Source organism: Drosophila gunungcola, assembly GCF_025200985.1.
Source record: "Drosophila gunungcola strain Sukarami chromosome 2R unlocalized genomic scaffold, Dgunungcola_SK_2 000011F, whole genome shotgun sequence".
Taxonomy (NCBI): Eukaryota; Metazoa; Arthropoda; class Insecta; order Diptera; family Drosophilidae; genus Drosophila; species Drosophila gunungcola.
The window spans coordinates 1,189,048-1,211,142 of NW_026453169.1; the positions used below are offsets into that span (position 1 = coordinate 1,189,048).

At 43.8% G+C, this 22,095-nt stretch overlaps 1 protein-coding gene across 1 annotated transcript in view; it reads left to right on the forward strand.

The window, feature by feature from the left end:
- The first annotated feature begins 2,414 nt into the window (after window positions 1-2,414).
- LOC128255400 (uncharacterized) overlaps window positions 2,415-22,095 on the forward strand; it is a 48,888-nt gene continuing 29,207 nt past the window's right edge. Inside the window, 1 exon segment of the mRNA XM_052984993.1 lies at window positions 2,415-3,213. Within this exon segment, the coding sequence (XP_052840953.1) occupies window positions 3,148-3,213 (66 nt within the window). The 5' untranslated portion in view covers window positions 2,415-3,147.

A 22,095-nucleotide genomic window follows, 5' to 3' on the forward strand; every position in this document is an offset into this window, starting at 1 on the left:
TATATTTATTTCGTGTTTTTCCTCTTTTTTCGTATCTCGTATTCTTTGGCGTTTTTCGCCTTGCTCATCTCTCTTTGCTCTAATTTTTTCGATGGGTTATCTCGCTCTGGCACGAGGCCATTGGAGCGACAGAGAGGGAGCGACCCTCGTGTGTGCTTGTGTGAGTGAGAGACCTGCCGAGCGAGAGAGAGAGAGAGCGCTGTAGAGGGAGAAAGGGAGAGCTTGCGCATTGGGGAAGTGGGGAAAAACGAATCGCGGGATAAAGATATCCAGATTCAAATTTTGTATTTTTTCTTGAGGCAAACGTTATTTAATTTTTTGGTTTATTGAGAGATGTTTAAAACTATTTAAAAGTTGTAATTTTTTAAGAGTTTGTTAAGGGTAAACTCAGTTTTAATTGTATTTTCGTAAAAAACGGATATATGATCCTTAACTGATTACTAAACCCACTGTAACTCCACCCCGATTCGATATATTTTTGGAAGAGTGGCTCCCTACAGCTACTGTACATAGAAAGCCTATGTACCATTTACTTGGACGCGGTTGGCTAAATCCTGCAGCCCGGACACCTAATCACATGTAATGCGCGCGCATTATCTGCGCTCTTATCTCTTGTTTTCCGGGGGAACCACCCAACCCCGCCCTCCGGCGAAATCCACTTCGTGCCTGGAACTCACGAGCCCAGAAACGGAGGCCGTCGCCATTCACAGTCGACGGAGGTGCCGAATGCCGAGTGGGTGTAACCCCCTAAAACTCTTACCACCACCCACCGAGAGGAATAAGCACGGCCGATTTACTTTACTCTTTCATCCCGAATACCCGAACCGAACCCATTGCCACACTGCTCGCACTCGCACGGGCTTGGCTGACGCCCACGCCCACTCTACATGGTGTTGGGGGGTATCTATGTGTGTGTGTGGCATAATTCCACCCGAATTTGCAGCAAATCCATTGAGTTTCGCCACAGCGCACAAAAAATAAAAGAAAACGCGCAGCCGAACAGGAATTTGTTGGGTGGAGGGGGTGTGGTGTGGTGAGGTATGGCGATGGCAGGGGGGTGGGGCGAAGGTTGTGGCGACGACAAGTGCAATTCTGCGCCGGAACAGGTTTACCCACTGTTTACTTACAAGTGTGTCTGTGTGTGTGTCCGGGAGAGACACTCTCTGGCGCTCTTCAAACGCTACTCTCTGTCCTTACTCTGCCCCTGTGCGTGTGCTTTGTTTTGGTTACTCACCAACCCACACATGCAGAGCTGCTTGTTTGCCTCACTATCGAGATTGGAATTTGGCAGTATTTCTACTACGTTTTGAAACACCTTTTCGATGCAGTTGGATATGACAAGTACTTACAGTTCTACTTTTTAAAAATCTAGTTTTTATAATTTTATTTGTAAACTAATCAAAATAATGTAATAAATGTTTAATTTTGTTTGCAAACATGGGATTACAGTAAACACTCCATAGTTCCAATCTTTCCAAATCGCCAGCTGTCTTGAAAATAATAGTTATCATTCATTCGAAATTACAGATTTTGAGTTCATATTTTACTTCATAGTGGGGTAATGCTATTCTAGGGTCCTCTTAGTTTTACATATTAGGAACTTAATATGAATTCATTTGTTCTTTAAAAAACCAAATGGTACCAAGTTTTTAAGGGTTCAATAGATTAGCAAAAGAAATTTAAAGAATTAATAATAGAAAAGCAAGTTTTTACTTGATGTTCTATAAAAACCATTCTATTAGCGATTGTTGTTGCATCCAATTTTGGTTATTATAAAAAAATTGACTTAAAGTTAATTTGCTTCCCGAAGTCGAGGTTTGTAAGTAGTACACACTTATAATATCCTGTAGGATATGACAAATGTTTCAATTGGTAGTCATCTTTTGATCTCATCAGCTATTGGGTAAATGCCTTATTATTTCGAGAACTTCAAACATTTGTGATAAGTTAAGTTGCTAGCATTGCAGCTTTTTGTTCTGTTTGTTCAACTATATTTGGCCAAAGCAATACTTTCTATAGCACATTGAGATAGCATCGTACCTTTTTGATCTGTGTGTTCAGTTCAATTTTGTTGGCATATTTCCTTTTATTTCTGGCCAAAGCAATACTTTCGATATCCAATTGAGATATGGTTCTACTACCTTTTCAGTGGCTGGTCTACTACTATTTCGCAAGTTCTCTCTCTCTGCAAGAAAACATGAGAGTAAGCCGGCTCTCCGGGCTCTCTGACTTACACCAGTGCACACGGACAGGCGGCAAATGGAGCCGCGTGAGAGAGCGACCCGGTCGAAAGGGGGGTGGGGGTGGGCTGGGGAGGAGCGCGGCCGGGGCGAGAACGAGACCGAAGACCGACGACAGCGGGCCGAAAGAGACCGAGTACCGGCACCGGCAACATGGACTGCGCCGCCGGCAGCGTCGGTGGCGGCGGCAGAACGTGCGAAGGCGAAAGAATGCCAATGCCGTCAGAAGTGCGACAACTTTGGCCAAGAGAGGATGTCTTGACGCGCGTCCGCTCACCAACACACTTGCGAAGAGAGTCCAGATCAGTCATCAGTGCAGAGCCAAAGGACTCGGCCATATCCATTAGCCAACGCTTGGTTGGATTTGCGATTCGCTACTTGCTACTTGCTACTTGCTACGTTCTACGTGCCGCTTGCGATCTGCAACTGCCACATTCGATACGCTGCCAATCCTGGTGACGCAGCGACGCGATCAGCTCCCGATTTCATGGCACTAATGATGTCGCGTCGCCCACAACAACAACAGCAACAGCAACAGCAACAACAACTGCAGCTTCCACTAGCGTCATCGAATCCGTTCCACAAGGAGACGCGCGTTTCACCTAAGCGTGTGTGCGGTTGCGCGTGTGTGTGTGCCTGTGTCTAATTTGCGTATCCGCGCCACTAAATCGTTATAACAACAACAACAGCAACAAAATATAGAAAATCAAATCAAGAAATATAACCGGCCGCCCCAGTAATCGAATTTGTAATCGAGCACCCCCATTATCGCGGTCACAAATTGCAATCAAACAAATCACAGCGAACCATCCAAATTGCAATTAATGCCAAAGCGCCTGCATCTGGCTGCATAAAAGAAATACGTGAACTGTAGCGTCAGTGATTAGAACTTTGAATCGCCAGCGAGATGGACTTCCAGAGCGCCATGGAGACCTTCGCGGAGGCCTGGGTGGCAGCCAATGCCGGTCAGCAGGTGAGTTTTGGCCATCGAATGTCCGGTGATCAGGGATCCCTACCCCCTCCCCCAGATTTCATCATTGCAAGATCGCTTTCCCGCCGGCATTTCACACCCATTAGTCAGATCATCAACTTTTCCCGCTCCCGCCATCAAATGAATCAGTTCAAAAACAAACAAAATCGGCCCTGCGACATATGGCCAAGCTAAAGTGATAACGGCCGTATAGATATGCGCCCGTTTCGCTATTTATGCAGATTAAGATAATCCTTATCGGCTGAGATTTTCGAGATCGGTGCTGCGATAAGCCCACTGCCGCACTGCTCGGCACCCCCCACACTGTTTATTTTCCCCGCTTTGTTTGCCCACTAATCGCATTGTAAAGCCGATCCCCAAAGCCTTCGGGGCGGGAAAAGTGGGTGAGTTCTGGGTTCCGAGTTCTCCGAGAGCTTTTGCGCCAGCCAGATAAGATAATCCCGTCGGTAACTTTGTCAAATGCTGGTAATTTCGGCATAAGGCGATGACGAACTTAGATATCGATGGGGCTTACGGCTTACTGCTAACGGTTGGGGATGGATGGATGAATGGATGGATGTCACTGGAAAGAGGTAATATTTCTACCCTGCCCATAGAGCATGTCTCTGGGCCCGGCCATCGCGTCATCGTTGTGCACCGCTTTTTATCGGACTCGAGCGCCCCTGTCACTGATATCGCAATTAATCCAAATAAGTGCGATAAAATTGATTATGAACATGCTGGCGTGATTAGTCCAACTCCCCCCCAAACCGAACCGAACCGAACCAAGTCGATCTGGAAAGGGTGTGGGGGATCACTCATACACATGTCCAGATATCTGGCAGAGTGTGAGCTGAGTTCCCCGGGCGGGCAGCGTTTATTAGCAGACATAATTGATTATGTTGTGTGAGTGTAATTATTATTTATCTGGCTCTGCGGTCTGACTTCTGCCGCGGCTGCTCAACCCATTGATAGCGCTTCGAAATCGGTTACCCAAACGCCAAAATCGAGGGGGGTGACTAATCCAAGAATTTATGGATTTTATTTCCATTCGATTTCGAAAACTTCTGTGTTGTATATTAAATAAATCCCAATCTCGGGGAGGGCACTCGGGAACCAACCCACCGCCATTGTCTTTTGTCCGAAATCATGTCCCAAGAATTATTGTGCTGGCCAAATCGCAAAGCTCTCGAAAAACCAGCCGCTGGATTGCCAGTAAAACTTCGTATACCCTTGCCACTGGGAAAAGTTGCCTTTTAATCACCAATTTATGCCCACCCAGAGGAAGATTGAGATTACTTTGTATAACCTTGAATTAATGGAGCTGAAATCAAGATCCTCTGGGAATGGGTTCAATTGGGATTCGGGTTGAAGAATGTACATGAGAACATATGATTACGTTCTCGATAAAACTCAATGCTCAAGAATTTTGTTATAAATATTTTATTTCCGTCAATCCCCAATTTAGTCGATTTATCCCAAAGCTAGAGTATTCAAAACTTCGGTCTTACGCGTATTAGTTTCATCTACTTTTGGTGTTGTTTCTTAAGTTTTGACAGTTTTATGTGTCAACGCATATGCTTAGTGAATGGGATTAAGATAAGACGGCGTAAGAACTCCGCTGGCTGGGCCAGATAATAAACCAGTATGGCCAGAATGGGTATAAATAAATGGGAATTCTTTCAAAACTATAACAAATCATATTCAATAGCAACTGTGTGGTTTGGCGAGAGTGCTAGTGACTTTTTGGGCTTGCAAACTAATTATAAGCATTTAGTTTTATTGTTGTGATAATTTTTGGGTTTTTCTAAGGGAAAAATATCGGAATCGAACCGGGGGAATAGATAATGCCGAGCGATTCTCTTCACACCCGGTTAGATCACCTAGCCCTCATACGCTTGCGATCAGATAGGCCGTCTTATAAATTATAAATGGTTCGATTTTGTCTAATCTGAAAGTGTTAGGAGGGGCGAGGAACTGGGCGGAGGCCTTAGGAGTCAGATAATGGAATATTTATTAATTGAAATCTTCTTCGCCGCTGCTTCCTGCTCACCGACGCGATCATCATCGAATAGTCATTTCCTCTGACTCCTCGTTTTCCCCAGCGATCTGCGACCAAAACTAATGGTAATCGGGGTTAATCTGGCCGCGCATCGAATCTGGGTTCCAATCAAATGCATTCTTCTTTCTTTCTTATTGAAGGCCCCTTCCCACGTTTTCGGTTTCGTTAAATTCCGGTAGTCAAATGTCCATTAAATGCTGCTCATAAATGTCCAAACTGTTTGTCATCTTTGTGACTGTGTTTGCTTCTGATGCTGCTCCTGACTTCTGGCTTCTGGCTTTCTTTTCTTCCTTGGGTCTAGCACCTCTATCAATTCTTCGGGCAGTCCGTAGTCCGTAGTCCGTAGTCCGTATTTATCAGAGCTTAGGCATGTCCCCCTGCTTCTTTGCCTGATCTCTTTAGCCGCTTTATGCGCTGCTGCTACTTGATTGTAACACATTTTTAGCATTTCATTCGACGCTTTCTCACTCCGCTCCGCGATGTGTCAGTCGAGCGGCTTGGGGATTGAGGAGGAGGAGGGGAGGGGGCCGGGGGCCGGGGGTGGGGGCTTTTACGGCCTGATTATGCGCCTTCGCTGAGTTCGCATACAAGCGATACACCGCCTCTGTGTGTAAACGTATTTATTAATTATTCAAAGCCGATTGGATTATAATAATTTATAATGATTATTATCATAAGTCGGCGGACTTGGCCTCAGAGATTCAGATTGCGACTCGGTTTTTGAGTTCCAGATTTCGTCTGTTGTTCATTCTGCGAGCTTCGTTTCAATCAAACTAAAAGCTGATTGTACTTAGTTGGCGGTAAGTGGCAGGAATATCAAACACCGAAAACGCTTTAAGTTAATTACACGTTGTCAGCTTGTCAGCCAGCAGAGTCTTCCATTTCTTCATTATTAGTATTTTGGCACTTGCAGAGCGGCCTTAAATCAATTCCCCACTATTTTGTGATCGGTTTTTGTGTGTGTTCATGTTTCGGTTTTGGTATTTCTATTCCCCACTCGGAATCGAAATCACTTTCAAAGGCGCCGCTAGCCAGCTCTTTGCCTCTTTGCAGCTCCTCAGATAATCAACAAAACGTGTTCGACTTGTCGAGGTTTTCCTTTCTGCACTTATCATAGAACACCTTTCGACTGGGGTGTTGCTGTTGTTGTTATTGTTTCGCAGCTAATGACACCTTGATAAAACGATTTGTAAGACATTGCGATAAAAGCGGTTCAGGCTTTGTAGCTTAAGGCGAACCGAAAGCTGATAAAAATACAAGCCGAAAAAACGGAAAAGTTCGAATGATAATGACAACTTTTGGGTAATTAATTTCGCCTGTGGAGGCGAAAGAGGAAAGATTGTGGATTCGATGTCTTTGGGTATTTGTTTTGGGCATTTGTCATTCAGCTTAATCGGAATGCACAGACTGTGACAAAACACGGGAAAAGAATCGAATTTTATACAATTTACGCATTTCGAAAGTCATCTCCGAATGTTGCCTTGCTTTTCGGTGCCGTGCCTCCCCCATTGTCACCTTTTTCATTCTTAATTAGTGGATTTAGCTTGTTCCCCGTAGATATACGAGACTGCCTGAATTTCAGCCCCTCCGCAACTATTTTTATATGGGCCAGCCAAATCCGTATTCTCCTCCGGCGGAACATAAATTTTCGAATGTTTTGAAAATTATGACAAGTGGGTTGGAGACAAGTGGGTATGAAATGAATATCTGGGGAGATTCGTGTATATGACATGCCTTCCATATATATATATATATATATATGTATATAGTATGCTTGTCTATTGGGGCGTTTCTCTGATTATAAACTTTGGTGCTTCTGATCACGATGACATTGTGGGGCTTACACGAAGGTATTTTCGGTGTTGAAGATTTATTATTTATCACTAATACGCCCCGTTGAAAATCATAAGTCGCCACAGCAGCCGCTTGATTTCTACAAGTCACAGCGACAATCGGCTTCCAGCATATTTCTTCAAGCCCAGAGTTACAGAGTCGAAGAGTCAAAGAGTCGAAGAGTCGCAGAGTCGCAGAGTCGAGTCAACAAAATGTCGGTAACCTCGTCTTATTTAAAGTATTAACTGCTAACTAATGTGCGACACATTATAAAGAGCGCGAGACCGGGCATATAACACATATCGATACCAAACAGGTGATCGCCGGCACAGTGAGTAAGCGGCGATCATGCCTGGCATCGACAAAAGGGATTATATTTCCTAAGCGGTCCCAACAAAATGTGTCCGAAGCTGGAGCGGCTGGAGCGTCTGGTATATATGTAGGTATGGTGTAGGCTATTCAATGCCCGACGATCGCTGAGCTGCTTAACTAAATCCGGCTTAAGATCCAACACACAAAATTAATGTCGTTGAAAAACACAGCAAAAGTCACACATTAACAGCGACGACGATCGCGCAGCTTGGTGCCCAGGAAGTGGCGATCTGCCTTCCTCTTCCCCTTTGGCCACTTTGGTCAACTGGCAAATGGCAAGTGGTAAATGGTAACTGGCTAATGGCTAATGGCGAGAGGAAATGCTCGGTGTGTGGACATCTTACAGGGGATTAGTTTGAATTTGCAGCGCAAAGCGAAATGCGGGAAAATAAGCTACTTGCTGTAGCTCCCCTTTGAGTGCCTGCCCCGCCCTCCAATCGATTCAAATTACCAGCGATTTATTGGCGATCGCCGTCTGGCTACCGTGATCACCTAATCCACTTATCAGTCTCGCATCTGAAAACCACTCCTTTTCCTTCCCACCTGCCCCCCAAACCCCCAAACCCCTTCTTTCAAATCGAACCACATTTTCATATTTTTAATCGGCGTCGTAAAGTCGCCGATCATTAACCAATTTAATCTATATAATGGTTCACCAGCCGCCTTTTATCCAAATCTAATCAATTCCACCAATTGCGTTCCCCCCCCCGAACAATATCTAAATGTGTAAATTAGTGTGTTTGCCTTTTATCGGAGGCCTTTTGAACTGGCCAAGGGTCCCAAAGCCAAAGCCTGACCAGCGTTATAACAAATTGTCGCCGGGTTAATCTAATCTGGGAATTATGCGACCGCTGCGGAAGATAACCACCGCAAGGCGAAGAACGGAATTCGATAAATTCCCAATGCTATCATAATGAAGCGCCCCAAATTTTAGGTAAACAGCATTTGATTGATTAGACACACAATTAAGACAATCACATTTGATTGCAACGGGTTCGACTTCAATTTCGAACAACAAATGGGGGCAGAGTAAGTGTTTCACACTTTCTGGCAGCAGCTGCATCTTTTGAGGGTCAAAGACGAGTGGCGAGCCGATGACCCACGCCAAATCCCATCGCCCATCATCGCTTGCGTGCTTGACACTAACCCAAAAAAAGAAAAAAAAAAACAAATCAATTCCTGTGCAAATTGAAAGCGACCGCAGGTGGGTGGTGGGGGGGGTGAAAAATCGGAAATCACCTGGAAAGTGGGTGGCTCGCATGTCAGACGGCGATAGCCGCTTATCGGTGTCATCGTATTTTGTTGCCCACACGCTGGATGCGATGCAGCTTGACTTGGCTAAACTTTGCGTGTTAGCCAAAACTAATCCAGGCTAAATGGCGGTAGCTCTACATGTGCCATTATGTGAATGTCAGCTAATCTGCAAGGCAAAACGAGGCAGCAATTACGCAAAACACTAATTAGAGAGAGTGGGGAGTGCAGTTTCCCCCCTTTTTTTTTTTCTCCACCAGCAGCAGGAAGTTGTCAGCAGCTCACTCGCTCAGTCAGTCAGACACTCAATCACTCATTTACTTATTCATTCATTCATTCTGTCGGTCTGTCGGTCTGTCGGTCGGTCGGTCGGTCGGGCACTCATTCAGTCATTCCGTAAACCGGAGGGCCTCGAGCAGATCATGGAAATACGCTTATGTCGGATTATCCCATAATTTATGTGAGCTGTGCCCCGGCCAGACAATGGATTTGCCTTTCCAGCTCACAAGAACTCACACCAGTGCACACCTAATTGCCACGATCATCAGGCGCAGAGGTATATATGTAGTATACTACGGAATATAGAAAGGAGGCTAATGACAATGGCCAGAGGAAGCGTTCTTGGGCAGCGATCAGGGGCAGATGACAAAACAGAAATTGTGTCATTCGATTGCAGGATCGTTTGGCATTAAAAAGAAGTAGGGACCCAGTAACCGGAAGCGTAATCGAGCGGGGAAGTGATCAGATGTGCGTGTGTGTGTGTGTGTGTGTGTGGGTTAACCCATTGTGCCAAGGAGGAAAAAAATGAGCGGGAAGCGCTAAGGAAAAACGCGATGAGGAAAGTCAGAAAAAAAAAACAGCAGCAGCAGCAGCACAACTACCGGTCAAAAGGGAAGGAACTGGTAGGGAGAATAGGAACAACTGGGTAAAAAAAAAATGGCTAGAAGACACAGACAACCACCAAAGGTCCCCCCACGTGCAATTAATAAAAAAAAACGTTTTCTGGGCGAGGGAAACGACAAACTGGCCATAGGGAAAGGGAGGTTCAGAGCTACAGAGCCACAGCGGTAGGAGATCCCCGTAGCTATGGCAATGCAAACAGGTGAGGGTGACTTGTCCTAGACAAGTCCGCAGTCAGCTGGGAACAGCTGAAACAACGCCGAGGCGATGCAAATGATATGTATCTGCGGGATGCAAACTGTATCTACTACAGCAGCTAATTAACGAAAAAATTGTAAACGGGAGTCCCAAGATTGTGATCTACATAGCTAAAGCTGTTGTATCTTTAAATCACTTAATACTTACTTTTAAATACAGCAATAATTTATAATTTTATTCGGTAGATACTTGGGGAAGTCATCAAAAAGATAAAATCATTAATTTAAATTTATCTTGCATAGATACTTGGGGAAGTCATCAAAAAGATAAAATCATTAATTTAAATTTATCTTGCAACAATATATTTCACTCTCTAAATATATCTAAAATATTTCAAATTTCTACTGAACAAATGCTTCAGATATTTATACCGTCGTTAAGATACACCTTTTAGAATTTTTCCACACACTCAAATTCTTTGAAATACTTACATTTTCCCAGAGAGCATTTCCTGTTTGGCGATTTTCGGGCCTGGCAAACGTTTTCCGCTTAAAAATAAAGACATATTCCAGCGTTTAGAGCAGAAACCAATTCCGAGTGTCGCCAAAAACTGTTTGGCGAGCGGTATATATATTTGGAAAACACATTACCCTGCGGGCGGACTCGTAAAAGTGGAAGCATTAGGGCCTCGCCAAATGGGGGCGGGTCCCTGCGAGGACCCCATAAACTTACATAGTTGGGCCTGTTTAAAATGCGCTTAATAGTTTCAACATGTGGCGCGGAGAGACAATTAGGCAATAAAATTAATTCACACCAAGAAAAGCATTAAAAACGACGCCAGACGGAGCAAGGTGCCGCGTTTTCCATTCGCCATTCGCTCTACGCCATCCTCTATTTGCCGTTTTCCACTTGCCGCTCGGAGTTTCCACTTGGCCATGCCACATTTTCGCACGCATAGCTCGGAAATTGCAGCTCCATGGTGGCGCGTGTCCGTTGACAGTTGCCAATGGCCTCCAACACCATCCCCCCGCTGCATTAGCCTCCCCCCCACACTCTTTAATTGACTTTTTTACGTTTGACTCCCTGAATGGCAAGAGCCATTTGTCTACGAATAATTAAGCCGATCAAACCAAACAAAAGTTTGCGCCTGGCGGAGAACTGTCATCGAATGCATAAAACCATTATTCGCAAATGCCGAAGAAGTAAAAGAAAGGGTGACATATAGGCAGTCTTAGCCCTAAGACTGCGTTTATGAGATCAGGAAGTTTGACGCCAAAAAAGTATCAGCACAGAATAATTATGTACCATTATAGTCACGAAGATTTATCGTAAAATTATACCTGAAAGTTATTTTTAGATAATTTATAAATATAAGTTTTTTTTTACCGAATTCGATTATTAAAATTTATTTATTAACTTAATTTTGTTGTTTGCACAATAATTAAAATAATAATAGAACTTTTTATCGTAGAATAAGTGATAATTTTGCAGTTTTTTTTAAATTTTTTTGGTTTAGTTCTTTGAGATATAGTAATGGTTAAATATTTTAGATTTATGATTTTAATTTTATTCAATTCATAACAAATAGCTCCCATGAGAGCAATCGAAATATTAAAATAAATAAATTAAAACAACAGTGACTTCACTAATAGTCAATTAAAAAAATATTATTTTGGACATAGTAATAAACCATTACCATTAATATAGAATTACGCTTATTATTTTATTAAAATCAAAAAACGTTATCATATAGGTGCCATTGGATCGAAAAATTAAGCTGAAAATCATCAATGTTTTTAAACATGTACGCAAATAAATCAAAGTTTAAATGTTTTCAAGAATATATAATTTTTGCAAGAGCTGCAAGAGTATATGAACTTCAGCTTGCCAAAGTTTGCTTTCTTTCTTGTTTTATTAAAAAATCTTCAAAACTTTTGCGTAAAGAATCTCTTTATTTTGAAACCATTAATTTATAAATCTAAAAATTTGTATAATGCCTTAGTTTTTGTAACCCCTTGTGTAATTTTTCACCTGAATTATATCAAAAAGTGTAACAATTTATACATTTGGCAAGAGCTTGTGGCGGTGATGTTAACTCCTCTTATAAAACAGCACGTGCTGCTTGTGAAAACCAGAATAAAGTAGGCACACGCTCATCTCCCGGCTTCCTGTCAGACCTCGGGTTTCACTTTCTGGGGCAGCAGCAGAAGGAGCATCAGAAGCATCAGGAGCAGAAACAGGACTTCGAGAAGTAGGACACTGCTGTTTCCTATACAAATGAGGGTGCTGGCAGAGCTCTCCACATCCGATGTGTGCCCTGATATGATAATCTCGCAATCGAGAGCTCGCACCTCATTTGTGGAACAGCAATTGTCTAGAGGTCTTGGTCTTCCCCCATTGTATGCCGAGTGCTTCCTGTCTCGGTGTGGCAGTAAAAACGGGAATGCTTCCACTCGAGTCCAAGGTGAACCTTGGCATGTGTGTGCCTGTATGCCGCGACTCCGCATCGTCTAATCGATGCTGAAAAAAACAGAGGGGCTGTTCGTCATTTGGTCTCTTATCATTAACGACTTTTGTTCTTTTTATTCATGTGCCATATATCGCGAGCCTGCGATCTCAAGTCTGGGGTTGTTGAAGTGCTGGAGTTCTGGTGCTCTGTGGTGCCCTGGACAAAAAGTGAAAGCAGGGAGCTGGAGGTGAAAAAGTGACCTAACGCAATTGGAGCAAACATTTTAATTGACCCTGATGGGGAGAAAGGATGAGCCTGTCCTTTGTCCTTTGTCCTTTGTCCTTTGTCCTGGCTGATCTAATCAGCCTTCGTTACCGCTAACGGTAAAAGCTCACTTGCATTTCGTACCACTCCGCAACTCCGCAACTCCGCAACTGCTTTGTTTGAAGTCACATGTCCTGCTGCTCGCATCCTGTTTAGAAAACGTTTTGTTTTCTTTCAACTGTCTGCTCTCAAATGCTGTGGCTGTGTTTTTTTTCCCGTAGCTTGGCCAGTTCGTTTAGGCCGAAAGCCACACAAATTAAGTTAACTTCCTGTCTGTCTATGGCTAATAGCAAATTAATAAGAGCTTCCGGTCAATTTGGCTTGCGGTTTTCTGCTGTCGCATTTCCCTTTCGTTGGTCGCCGTTCGTCCTGTTTTATTGCCGATTGTCCGGCGGTGGGTGTGACCCCGACAGTACTTCAGTACTTCGCGACAGCTGTGATCTCCTCGACCGACTTCTTCCCCTCGTTGCGAGGTGTCCTGGTGCTTCTTTGGCGCCTGCCCTTGACACACATATCGGGGCATCCCCATCCCCTATCCCTATCCTTTTCCACTCGACTACTCCTCAGCTGCTTGGGCTGCACTTACATTGCGAATGCACTTTCTGCAATTGCTATCTATGTAGGGCTCTCGGCTATCTGCAATTGGCTGTCGAAATTTTTCAGGCCGCTTCCTGTTCTTCCCTCGCTTACAGGAGCCCTCAAGGTGGTGCCACTTGCACTGGGCCAAATGTCAAAGCAAACGCCGACGCAACTGCAGTTTGCAGTTACAGGAAGAAGGACTCGGGCTCCTCGAGTGTGGGTTTTCTCCGGAGAATTCCTGCTCGGCTGCCTTCGCGCACAGCTGTCCAAATTGTGCAATTGAAATGAGGGATATTCGTTTTTGTTTTCCTGTTTTTCTGTTTGCTTAGCTTCTTTGGCGGGATTAGAGAATCTTGGGATTAGCTCGAAGAGTCAAGTAACTTGGAAAGGAGTTTATAGATGAGGTCTTTACTTTAAGAAACTGATTTTACTTGTAACCAGCTGGCTTAGACTTAAGATCTGTATATAGTAATTTAATAAGACTAAGAGAGTTTTTGAACTGTCAATCACCTGCCTGTGTAATTTAATATGAAAAACAATTCTGATAGCCATTCCATCATATCCTCTACACGGAAATTATCTCATCAAATAATCCACTCTATCACATCCCATTCACTAACGCCAATTAAAACTCTATATTCTATACGACCTCCCCATTTCGGATGCAACTCCGCCCCGGCCGTGCCCGGTTTATCAATTTAAAGCAGAGCAGACATAATTTACATTTTTATTTATCGAGGGGCTTCCATTCCTGGGCGCAGACATGGCTGCCGAGTACGTCTATCCACTTTTACTGGAGTTACGCTGGGGGATATTTTTCACATTTTTAGCTTAATTGCATTTGGCTGGCCGCACGTTCCGGCCGCAGTGGTTGTCCGAGAGGCAATTGTGTATCTTACGCTCGTCTGCGCCGCGTCTCGTCTGCAACCTGCAGCACAGCAACCGGCAACACAGCAACCTGCAACACTGCAACTGGCAACAGAAGCAACACCATCAAGTAGCTACTTGCCACGGCAACTGGTATTTTCCTAGCTGTCTTTGCTAATAGACAGACGCACACACACACACAAGAAGTGCAGTTTGCAGCTTGCAACATAGCTGCAAAGTCAAACAATTGTCGATGGCTTGGAGGCACCAGAGCGGTGGTAAAGGGGGCTGGCCGCAAATAGGGGGAGTGTTTTGTGTTCTGTGGCTTGTTAAGTTTAAGATTGTTTGATATAGACAGAGGCCTGGGTGCCATCCCACTTGCCCCATGCCCCGTCCGCCCGCAGCAACTTGCAACGTGTTGCTGTTACGAGGCTTTCGGCGCTAAGAGACATGTTTTCAATTATGATTGCTGGCGTGCCTTATTAATTACAACCATCAAGCGATAGACAGCATTTAGTCCGGCATTTAGTAAGGGAGCTGCTAGGGGTGTTGTTAATGTTTAATTGGCTGGCAAAAGCTGAAATAATAAAATCGTTAACTGATCCAGAAGTGGATTATATTACCGGGGGATAAAAGCCAATTAATTGAAAATATTTTTAGTGCTGAATAAATATTATAGATAAATTGTTAAATTCGTAAATAAATAAATCAGTTGTCTATCCCATACCTTAGGTTAATTAAAAAGTATAGATATCTAAAATGAGGAAGCCTCTTCACTCCAAGTATCTATGGGATACATACGTGGGCATTTGTCTTTCTGCGCTGAATCAGTAAGCTGGCAGAGCTCAACTGAACAATCTAACTGATTGCTTACAAATGAATCTCAATTAAAATTAATTCAAAACATGAACCGAGTATTATTTACCCATTTGACACTCGCTAGAAGTATGGTATGGTATGGCGTATGCGAGCCGCACTCACAGATTGACACACATCTCCCGATCGACGAGTTGGGGGAGCTGCAAATAGATGGATGGATCATCAGAGAGAGTTCTTCTTGGTAGCTGAAGACTATAAACCGAAGGCTGAACAGTGAACAGTGAACACTGAACACTGAACACCGTACACTGGGAGCTGCGCATATCAACGGCATCAATTAATTTGGTATTCGTGATTCTACTTAACATCGATTGACCCCGACAGATTAGTGAGTGAGGCGAACGAAATGTTGAACTTTGCTTTCGAGCATTCCTCGGGCTCCAATGGATCCCAGCTCAACCGCTACCCCAACCCCTCAGCCCCCTTTGATTGGCCCATCCCCCATCCCCCATCAGCCCCTTCTGCGAGTGACGCAAATTGTCAAGCCGCAGTGCGATTATTTACATCTACAGATATTTCTGTTAATTGAGCCCATAGAGAAGCATACGTGGCTCTACGTTTTGGGGGCGCCTGTGGCTCTGGCCTAATTGGTGCGATTGAATTAAAATCGTTTGATGCCACTTGATGCTTACACCACAACACACCACATCGTGTGTGCATCGGTTTCTTTCGGTGTCGATTAGGCTCACAGATCACTTGATTGCTTTGCTCTTGGTTCGCTTAAATGATTGATCAATGGGCCAATTGTCCGCGAGAATCAGTTTAGAATTTGCATGAATCTCGGCATTGTAGCGAGGCGTCTTTTATTGATTGATAAATAAAATATATTTGCCCAGAATCAGGCGATTACATAAGTGATGGAGTAGGGGAGTGAGAAAAGATAGAGTACAAGCGCACCCGATTCAGGTAGAGAACGAAGGGATACTCTTCCTGGAAAGCCTGAGCTTCTTGCCCGTAAATTGGTTCCTGCCCATTTGTCCGTGACAAAATTGTGTCCCCTAACTCCGCTTCCTCTGCCTTTTTATTTCTAAATTTTAACCTATTTAATTGACTTATAATTGGAGTTCGGAGTGACCCACACACACACAGACACACACACACACACACACAGGGTCCGTCATGTGTGTAGGTAATAATTTGTTGAGCAGGGAATTCCTCAAGCGCAACACGGACTCGAAGGGCCGGGAACAAAGGATCATGTGAAACAGTTAGCAGAGTGCTCTTGGCCGAGGCAGTCACACATGAACGAGTTTTCCAGCCGCAGGCACAGGGAAAAGGGGCGGAAGGGGAGGGGCTGGCATCGAGGAAATTATGCCGCCCCGGCATGTTGAACTTGAAAATGTAATTTGGCATTCGGTTCCCGGCATTTGGCATTGGCAAGGGCACCTACATAGGCCATCATGTCGTACCAGAACCAGCAACAAAAAAAGCGGGGTTGTCACTGCAGTCTACTCTTCCGTTAACTGTTTTTGGTCCTCCAGAAACGATGTCAGCTGTTCCTCGATCGATGGTAAATGACACTATAAAATTATCCACCACTTTGGGATATTGAAAATGTTAACTTACTGAACAGGCAGGTAGTTAAGGGCGTTCTGTACTGTTATTAAAGGATTACCAAGAATTGCTGGCTTAAACAAATTCCAAGTTGATGTATTTATGGACAGTGCCTCTGTTTGAGATAGACATCAACATTTTAAATGGTGAACTTATTGCCAGTTTACTTTTGTAGTGTAAAAAGCTGCATTCAAAGTGATTAATTCAAATTACAAACAAAAATAAATACAGATTTATTGATGTTGTTTTTTGTACAAAAATATAAATAAAGAATCTAGCCTTAAAAATATCGTTCTTGGATGGTCTACAAAGCTGCGTTCAAAACGATTTATTTTAATGGTAAATACAAGGCAGGGACAGAAATCTTGCTATCACAAATATATTTCTTTGTCTCACAAATATATCAAAAATATATTTCTTTAATTTAACTTCGAATTTTCCATCTATTTTGATGAGTGTTTAATATTCTCAATATTCTATGACCTATTAAAAAAAATGCAGCTGCCATAAAAAGTTTAGATATCTATAATTAAAAGTCGATAAGTATTTGCCAACTCTACTTCTACTTTTTATTCCCTTCTCGATCGATTTAAGTGGGCATCAAGTGTTAAGTTAATAATTTGCCCAGCTCGCTTTGGGGGGAAATACACTCACGGCAGGTAATTGAAAGAATGGAAAATGCCAGCACATATGTAAGCACGAGAGAGCTTTATTAATTTTTGTATTTAAAACATTTCAAGCACTCGACACCTTCTCCCCAGCAGAAGTAGCAGTAGCAGTAGCAGTACCAGTTTGAGTTGAGTTGAGGTTTCATAAGTTTCAACTCGGGTCTCGATTCTCCAGTAGCCGTAGCACCAGTAGCAATGATCTCAAATTGATGTCCGACGAGTAGAAATAATGAGGACCTTGCAGGGAGGACGACGACTGAGGAGGAGGAGGAGAAGGACGGGGGGCTGCAAGGAACGCGCGCATAATCAAGGCATGGGGACATGGACATGGACATGGACATGGACCTGCTCCTCGACTTTGGACATGCCATTGCCATTGCCATAGCCAATTGGCGATTTGCCTTTGCTGCTGCTGCTGCTGCTGTTGCTGCTGCTTCTCCCCTTTATGATTATTGTTATTATTGAGTGTAGGCCTCTGCAATTCAGGGCAAAGTCATCATTAATGCTTCGAGTGCAGCGAGCATTACCGAAAAAGCCCTCCGAGATGCAGGCGCAGCAGCAGCAGCAGCAGAGGTAGTAAAATAAAATGAAATGAAATATAATTAAATGTCGCTGTTCAGGCTGAATTCGCGTAGCTGGGTAGCTGTTGGCCGGCTCGTAATTTGGCCAGAAATTCTTCCGCGATCGCTGATCGCCGGTCCGTTGTCTGGACTCAACTCGAAGTCTGGATCTGGCTATCGCTCAAACTGATCGCATACCAATTCCGGCGTATTTTGTCAACCGGTTTTCGGGCCATCGTTCGTCCCCTTCGCACATTGTCTCTGCTTATCTGCGGCTTTGTGGCATCTTTAAATGGCGTTTTTTCGCACTCGCCAACTCGATGCGGGCGTCGATCTTTCCAGGGGGCCAAGGGGGAGGGGGGAGATCGGGAGCTTGGGAGCTCATGAGTTTGGTAGCCACTGCTCTGTCGCAAAACGTTCGCTGATTTTTAATTATTTTGCACGTCGCAACGATGTTCGCCATCGTTGACTTTGGCCCATGTATGCTGCTGGCCTGAACGCTCGATCTGCTGCCTTTCGTCACTTCGATATTGAAACACTTAATCACAATTTCGTTAAGGACACAAGGCAGACAGACAGACGGACAGACAGACAGACAGACAGACAGACAGACAGACAAACAGACAGCAGGGACACACATAAATGGCAAAAGTCAGTGAAAATTCCAAAAATCTCATACAAATTACGAAAAGCGAAGAGACACGGAGACAAAACCGGAGAAATCACGAAGCGCAGAGCCACGAAAATGATATTTCTACGCGCCGAATTCCAAATGATCGCATTCTGCTGCTGGCCGCCAGTTGCCTCGCTAGGGAATTTGAGAAACACGAAATGCGAATCTCGGTCCGCTGATGCTGATGCTGATGCTGATGCAGACGCTGAGGCTGATCGCCTCCCGCTGACGATGATAATTAATAACAGGGGCCCGGCCCCTACAAAGAGCATAAAAACGCTGCCAAACACCCAATCGCACGGCCAGCAAAAAAAAAAACCCAGAGTCTCGGCCAATGGAAATGGTAATGTCTCGAAGCGAGGCTCCTCCCGATAAGCAAAAAAGAAGACGGACCAGTCGGACATAATCTCAGACGGTGGGGAATGTCATTGTGTGGCTGCACTTAAAGGAAAATAAAGTGTCAAGTTGCCATAAACATGGGAGAGTTCCCCTGAAAATAAGTCTGGATGAAAGTCTGTAGTATTGAAAACCATATTGTTAAACTAAAATACTGACTTTAATAAAATTATCACGTTTTTGTAGAAAATATTATTAGGCGTTAAAGAATAGTGAATGACTGTTTAAAGCTTAGAGCTATAATTAATCTTTTAACCTTTACTTGCTCAAAGATCAGAGCAATACCCGGCTTTTAAGCTTTTACTTTATTTTTAAATATGATAAAAATTTCTTTAATGCATATAAAATATAAATAACTGATTAAAGTATACATAAATTAAAAACCCAAAGACATTTCTTGTAGTGTGTACACTCATGGCCTCGAGTTTTTAGTTCTGGGCCGATTAAGATCACAGAAAAGAGATCTTCGATCAGTGTTCGCTGCTCAACTGATCAACACTTTTCGAATACATGTGTGCTGGCTAAGCAAACTGACAGGGAACATGACAAGAACAAGGCCTTTGACAAGAAACACAGAAGATAGAAGAGCTTATCCACGGCTCCTCGAAATTCCCACCGAATTCTGTCCAGGCAATTTTACCTCATTCTCACCAGCGATCAGTCGATCAGTCGATCAGCTCGATCAGCTCGATCCCGATTCCTATCCCGATCCCGATCCCGATCCCTATCCCGATCCAGGCAGTTGATCAGTCATTCCCATCACGCAGCACTCGGCACAAAAACAATTAATGCCTGGCAGAGGAGGAATCAAATGATATTTGGCCAAGGACAAGGAGACAGCGCCATGGTGCCAGGCGCAACCACGATTTATAGCCCAAGTGGAATGCGCCATACATCAGTCCCAGGATCAGAGGAGCAAAAACAATTTAGCCAGCAAAGGAGGAGGCGCAGCAGTAGTATCTGCTGTCGATGATTAAAACACATTAAAAATCCAGTAGCCCCGCAGACTGTGGTTTTGGGCTTTTTGGTTTTTGGTTTTTGGTCGCCTTTCCCGATGCCTGGGCCCCAAACTAATTTCATATTTTTCATGCAATTGATGAAATTCCATCAAACCCCTAAAAAGCGACTCCTTTCTTGGGCAGCTCAGCTCCATCTCCAGCCACCATGTGTATCTGTATCTGTGTCGCAATCAGAATCTCAGACTGTCCGTCTGTCCGTCCGTTTGCTTGATGCTCGGGGACTACCTGTTGCGACGTGTTATTAGGCGACGTATTGACGACAAGCAAACGTCAACCCGAAACGTCAGCTCATCATATCATCGATTGATGCGCATCGCTTCCCGCTTCCTCTTTTTCCCGATCCTCCCTCTTTTTTTGGGGGCCCATGTGCATATTTTTGGGGACTGAAACAGAAACAGAAGCCCTCTGCTTGTTCTGGAATTTCCAAAGGGTAGAAAAAAAAAAAGAAGAAAAGAAAAGAAAACCAAAAAAAAAAAAACATCACGTCAATGTTGTTGGGCCTCTAATTTTGTGCAGATCCGAGAGTTGATGTCGCCCTCCCCTCGTCAAGGTGGTGGTGATATTTGTTAGTGTAAACTGTCCATCAGCCAAGTCGATGGGCCCTTCTTGTTCGTTCCGTTCTTCTCTCCAGCGCACCGACGTGATTTTGCGCTTTAATGAGGATTATTAAATGCGAGATTATTATGTGCTGCAATTACTTTTCGCTGCCACTGTGCTCGGGGTTTCTTTTAGCTCTTTTGCTTCGCTGCTGCTGCTGCTGCTGCTGCTGCTGCTGATGCCTTTTGCCATCGCCTCTTCATATTCGGGTTTTTTCCCCTTCTTTGATTTATTTTATTGAACCATAAAAATGTAAATTTTCGCGAGACAAAAGACAAAGTTAATCGTTGTCAATTATGGCCTTTGACAGGTTAATATTAAAATGTTCGGCTCGATGGGTGGAAAAGTGTGGAGGGTGATGGGCCCCTTGATTGGCAGCATTCAGCGAGGATGATCGGCTGGAAGATCAGGAGCGAGTCGAGTTGATTAATGCCCTGGATAGCTATTAATAAACGGATGGACAAGAAGAAGGGATTAATTGGAGCTTATTTTTGTTTCATATATTTCATAGCGTTTTTTCAAGACATTTTGAAAGTTGACACTATTCAAATACTTATCACTCTGACATACACAACGAGATATCTATGATGACTTTTTTTCCGGTACTTTTCCATCTTAATTTGATGATTGACTCTTCTTTTAGTTCCTTTAAGTTTTTTTTCAAGACAAATTGATTCGTTTACTTTTTTCAAAAACGTACCACTCTGATGTAGACAAATAGATACCTATAATAACGATTCACCTGACATTTTTCTACCTCACATCTTCCGATGATGACTCATTCAGTTGTTCTAGAGGATCAGCGACTTCTGGCATTCTTCGATGAGCCTTAATGCCATGCATTTGGTGGCAGCCCTTGAAATGTTTGATTATTTCGCAATTTGTGGCCGCTGGCACTGCAGTTTCCGGCAGAGTCGAGCGCCGTCCTCCCCCTCGGGCGGGATGCGGAAACAGGAATCCAGGAAGGGGGAAAGAGGGGGGGGGGGGGGCACTGGGGGGCAGCACCTCTATTAACATAATCACAACACGAGTCGGTCGTCCGTCGATCTCAGCCCATTCGCCGGCCAACCGAAAATTACGGCAAGTGCGAGCGCGAAGAATATACATATGAGTTTATGCGCGGCGATGGAGATGGCTCGGCATGGGTAGATCAATTTTTCGGGAACCCAAATCACTGCAGGGCGATCAATTAAAATTTTTGATCGAATTTTCGTCAATTTCTTGACATGTGGCCAGGAACAGAAGCCAAGTAGCAACTGCAGAAAGAGTAAAAAGCGGACAGGCACAGGGACTGAGACAAGACGAGATCAATGTAAGCTGAAATTGTCGGCTGGATGCCTTAGGCGAAGTTTGCTCAGTCTGCGGTTCCTTTCCATATTTCGCTGCACAGCAAGAAAAATATTGATTAAATATTCTCTGTTCACTAAATGATTTGGGTTTTTTTTAAAATTAGGGTCTTTTGAAAGGCTTATACACAGAAAAGTAATTATTAAATAAATTCCAATAAAAGCACCTAAATGTACAAATTTTTCATCACAACATCTCCGAGCTTACACTTAGCTTTAAGTGTGTTGATTAAAACAAAAAGGAGTGTTTGTATTAGATTATACATTTCTTTCTGTGTATTCGCCACAACCCCTTTTTCAACGGCTGCTGTTGCATAGTGAATGAAATTGATTAAAGCGTAAATGAATTTTTGCGGGC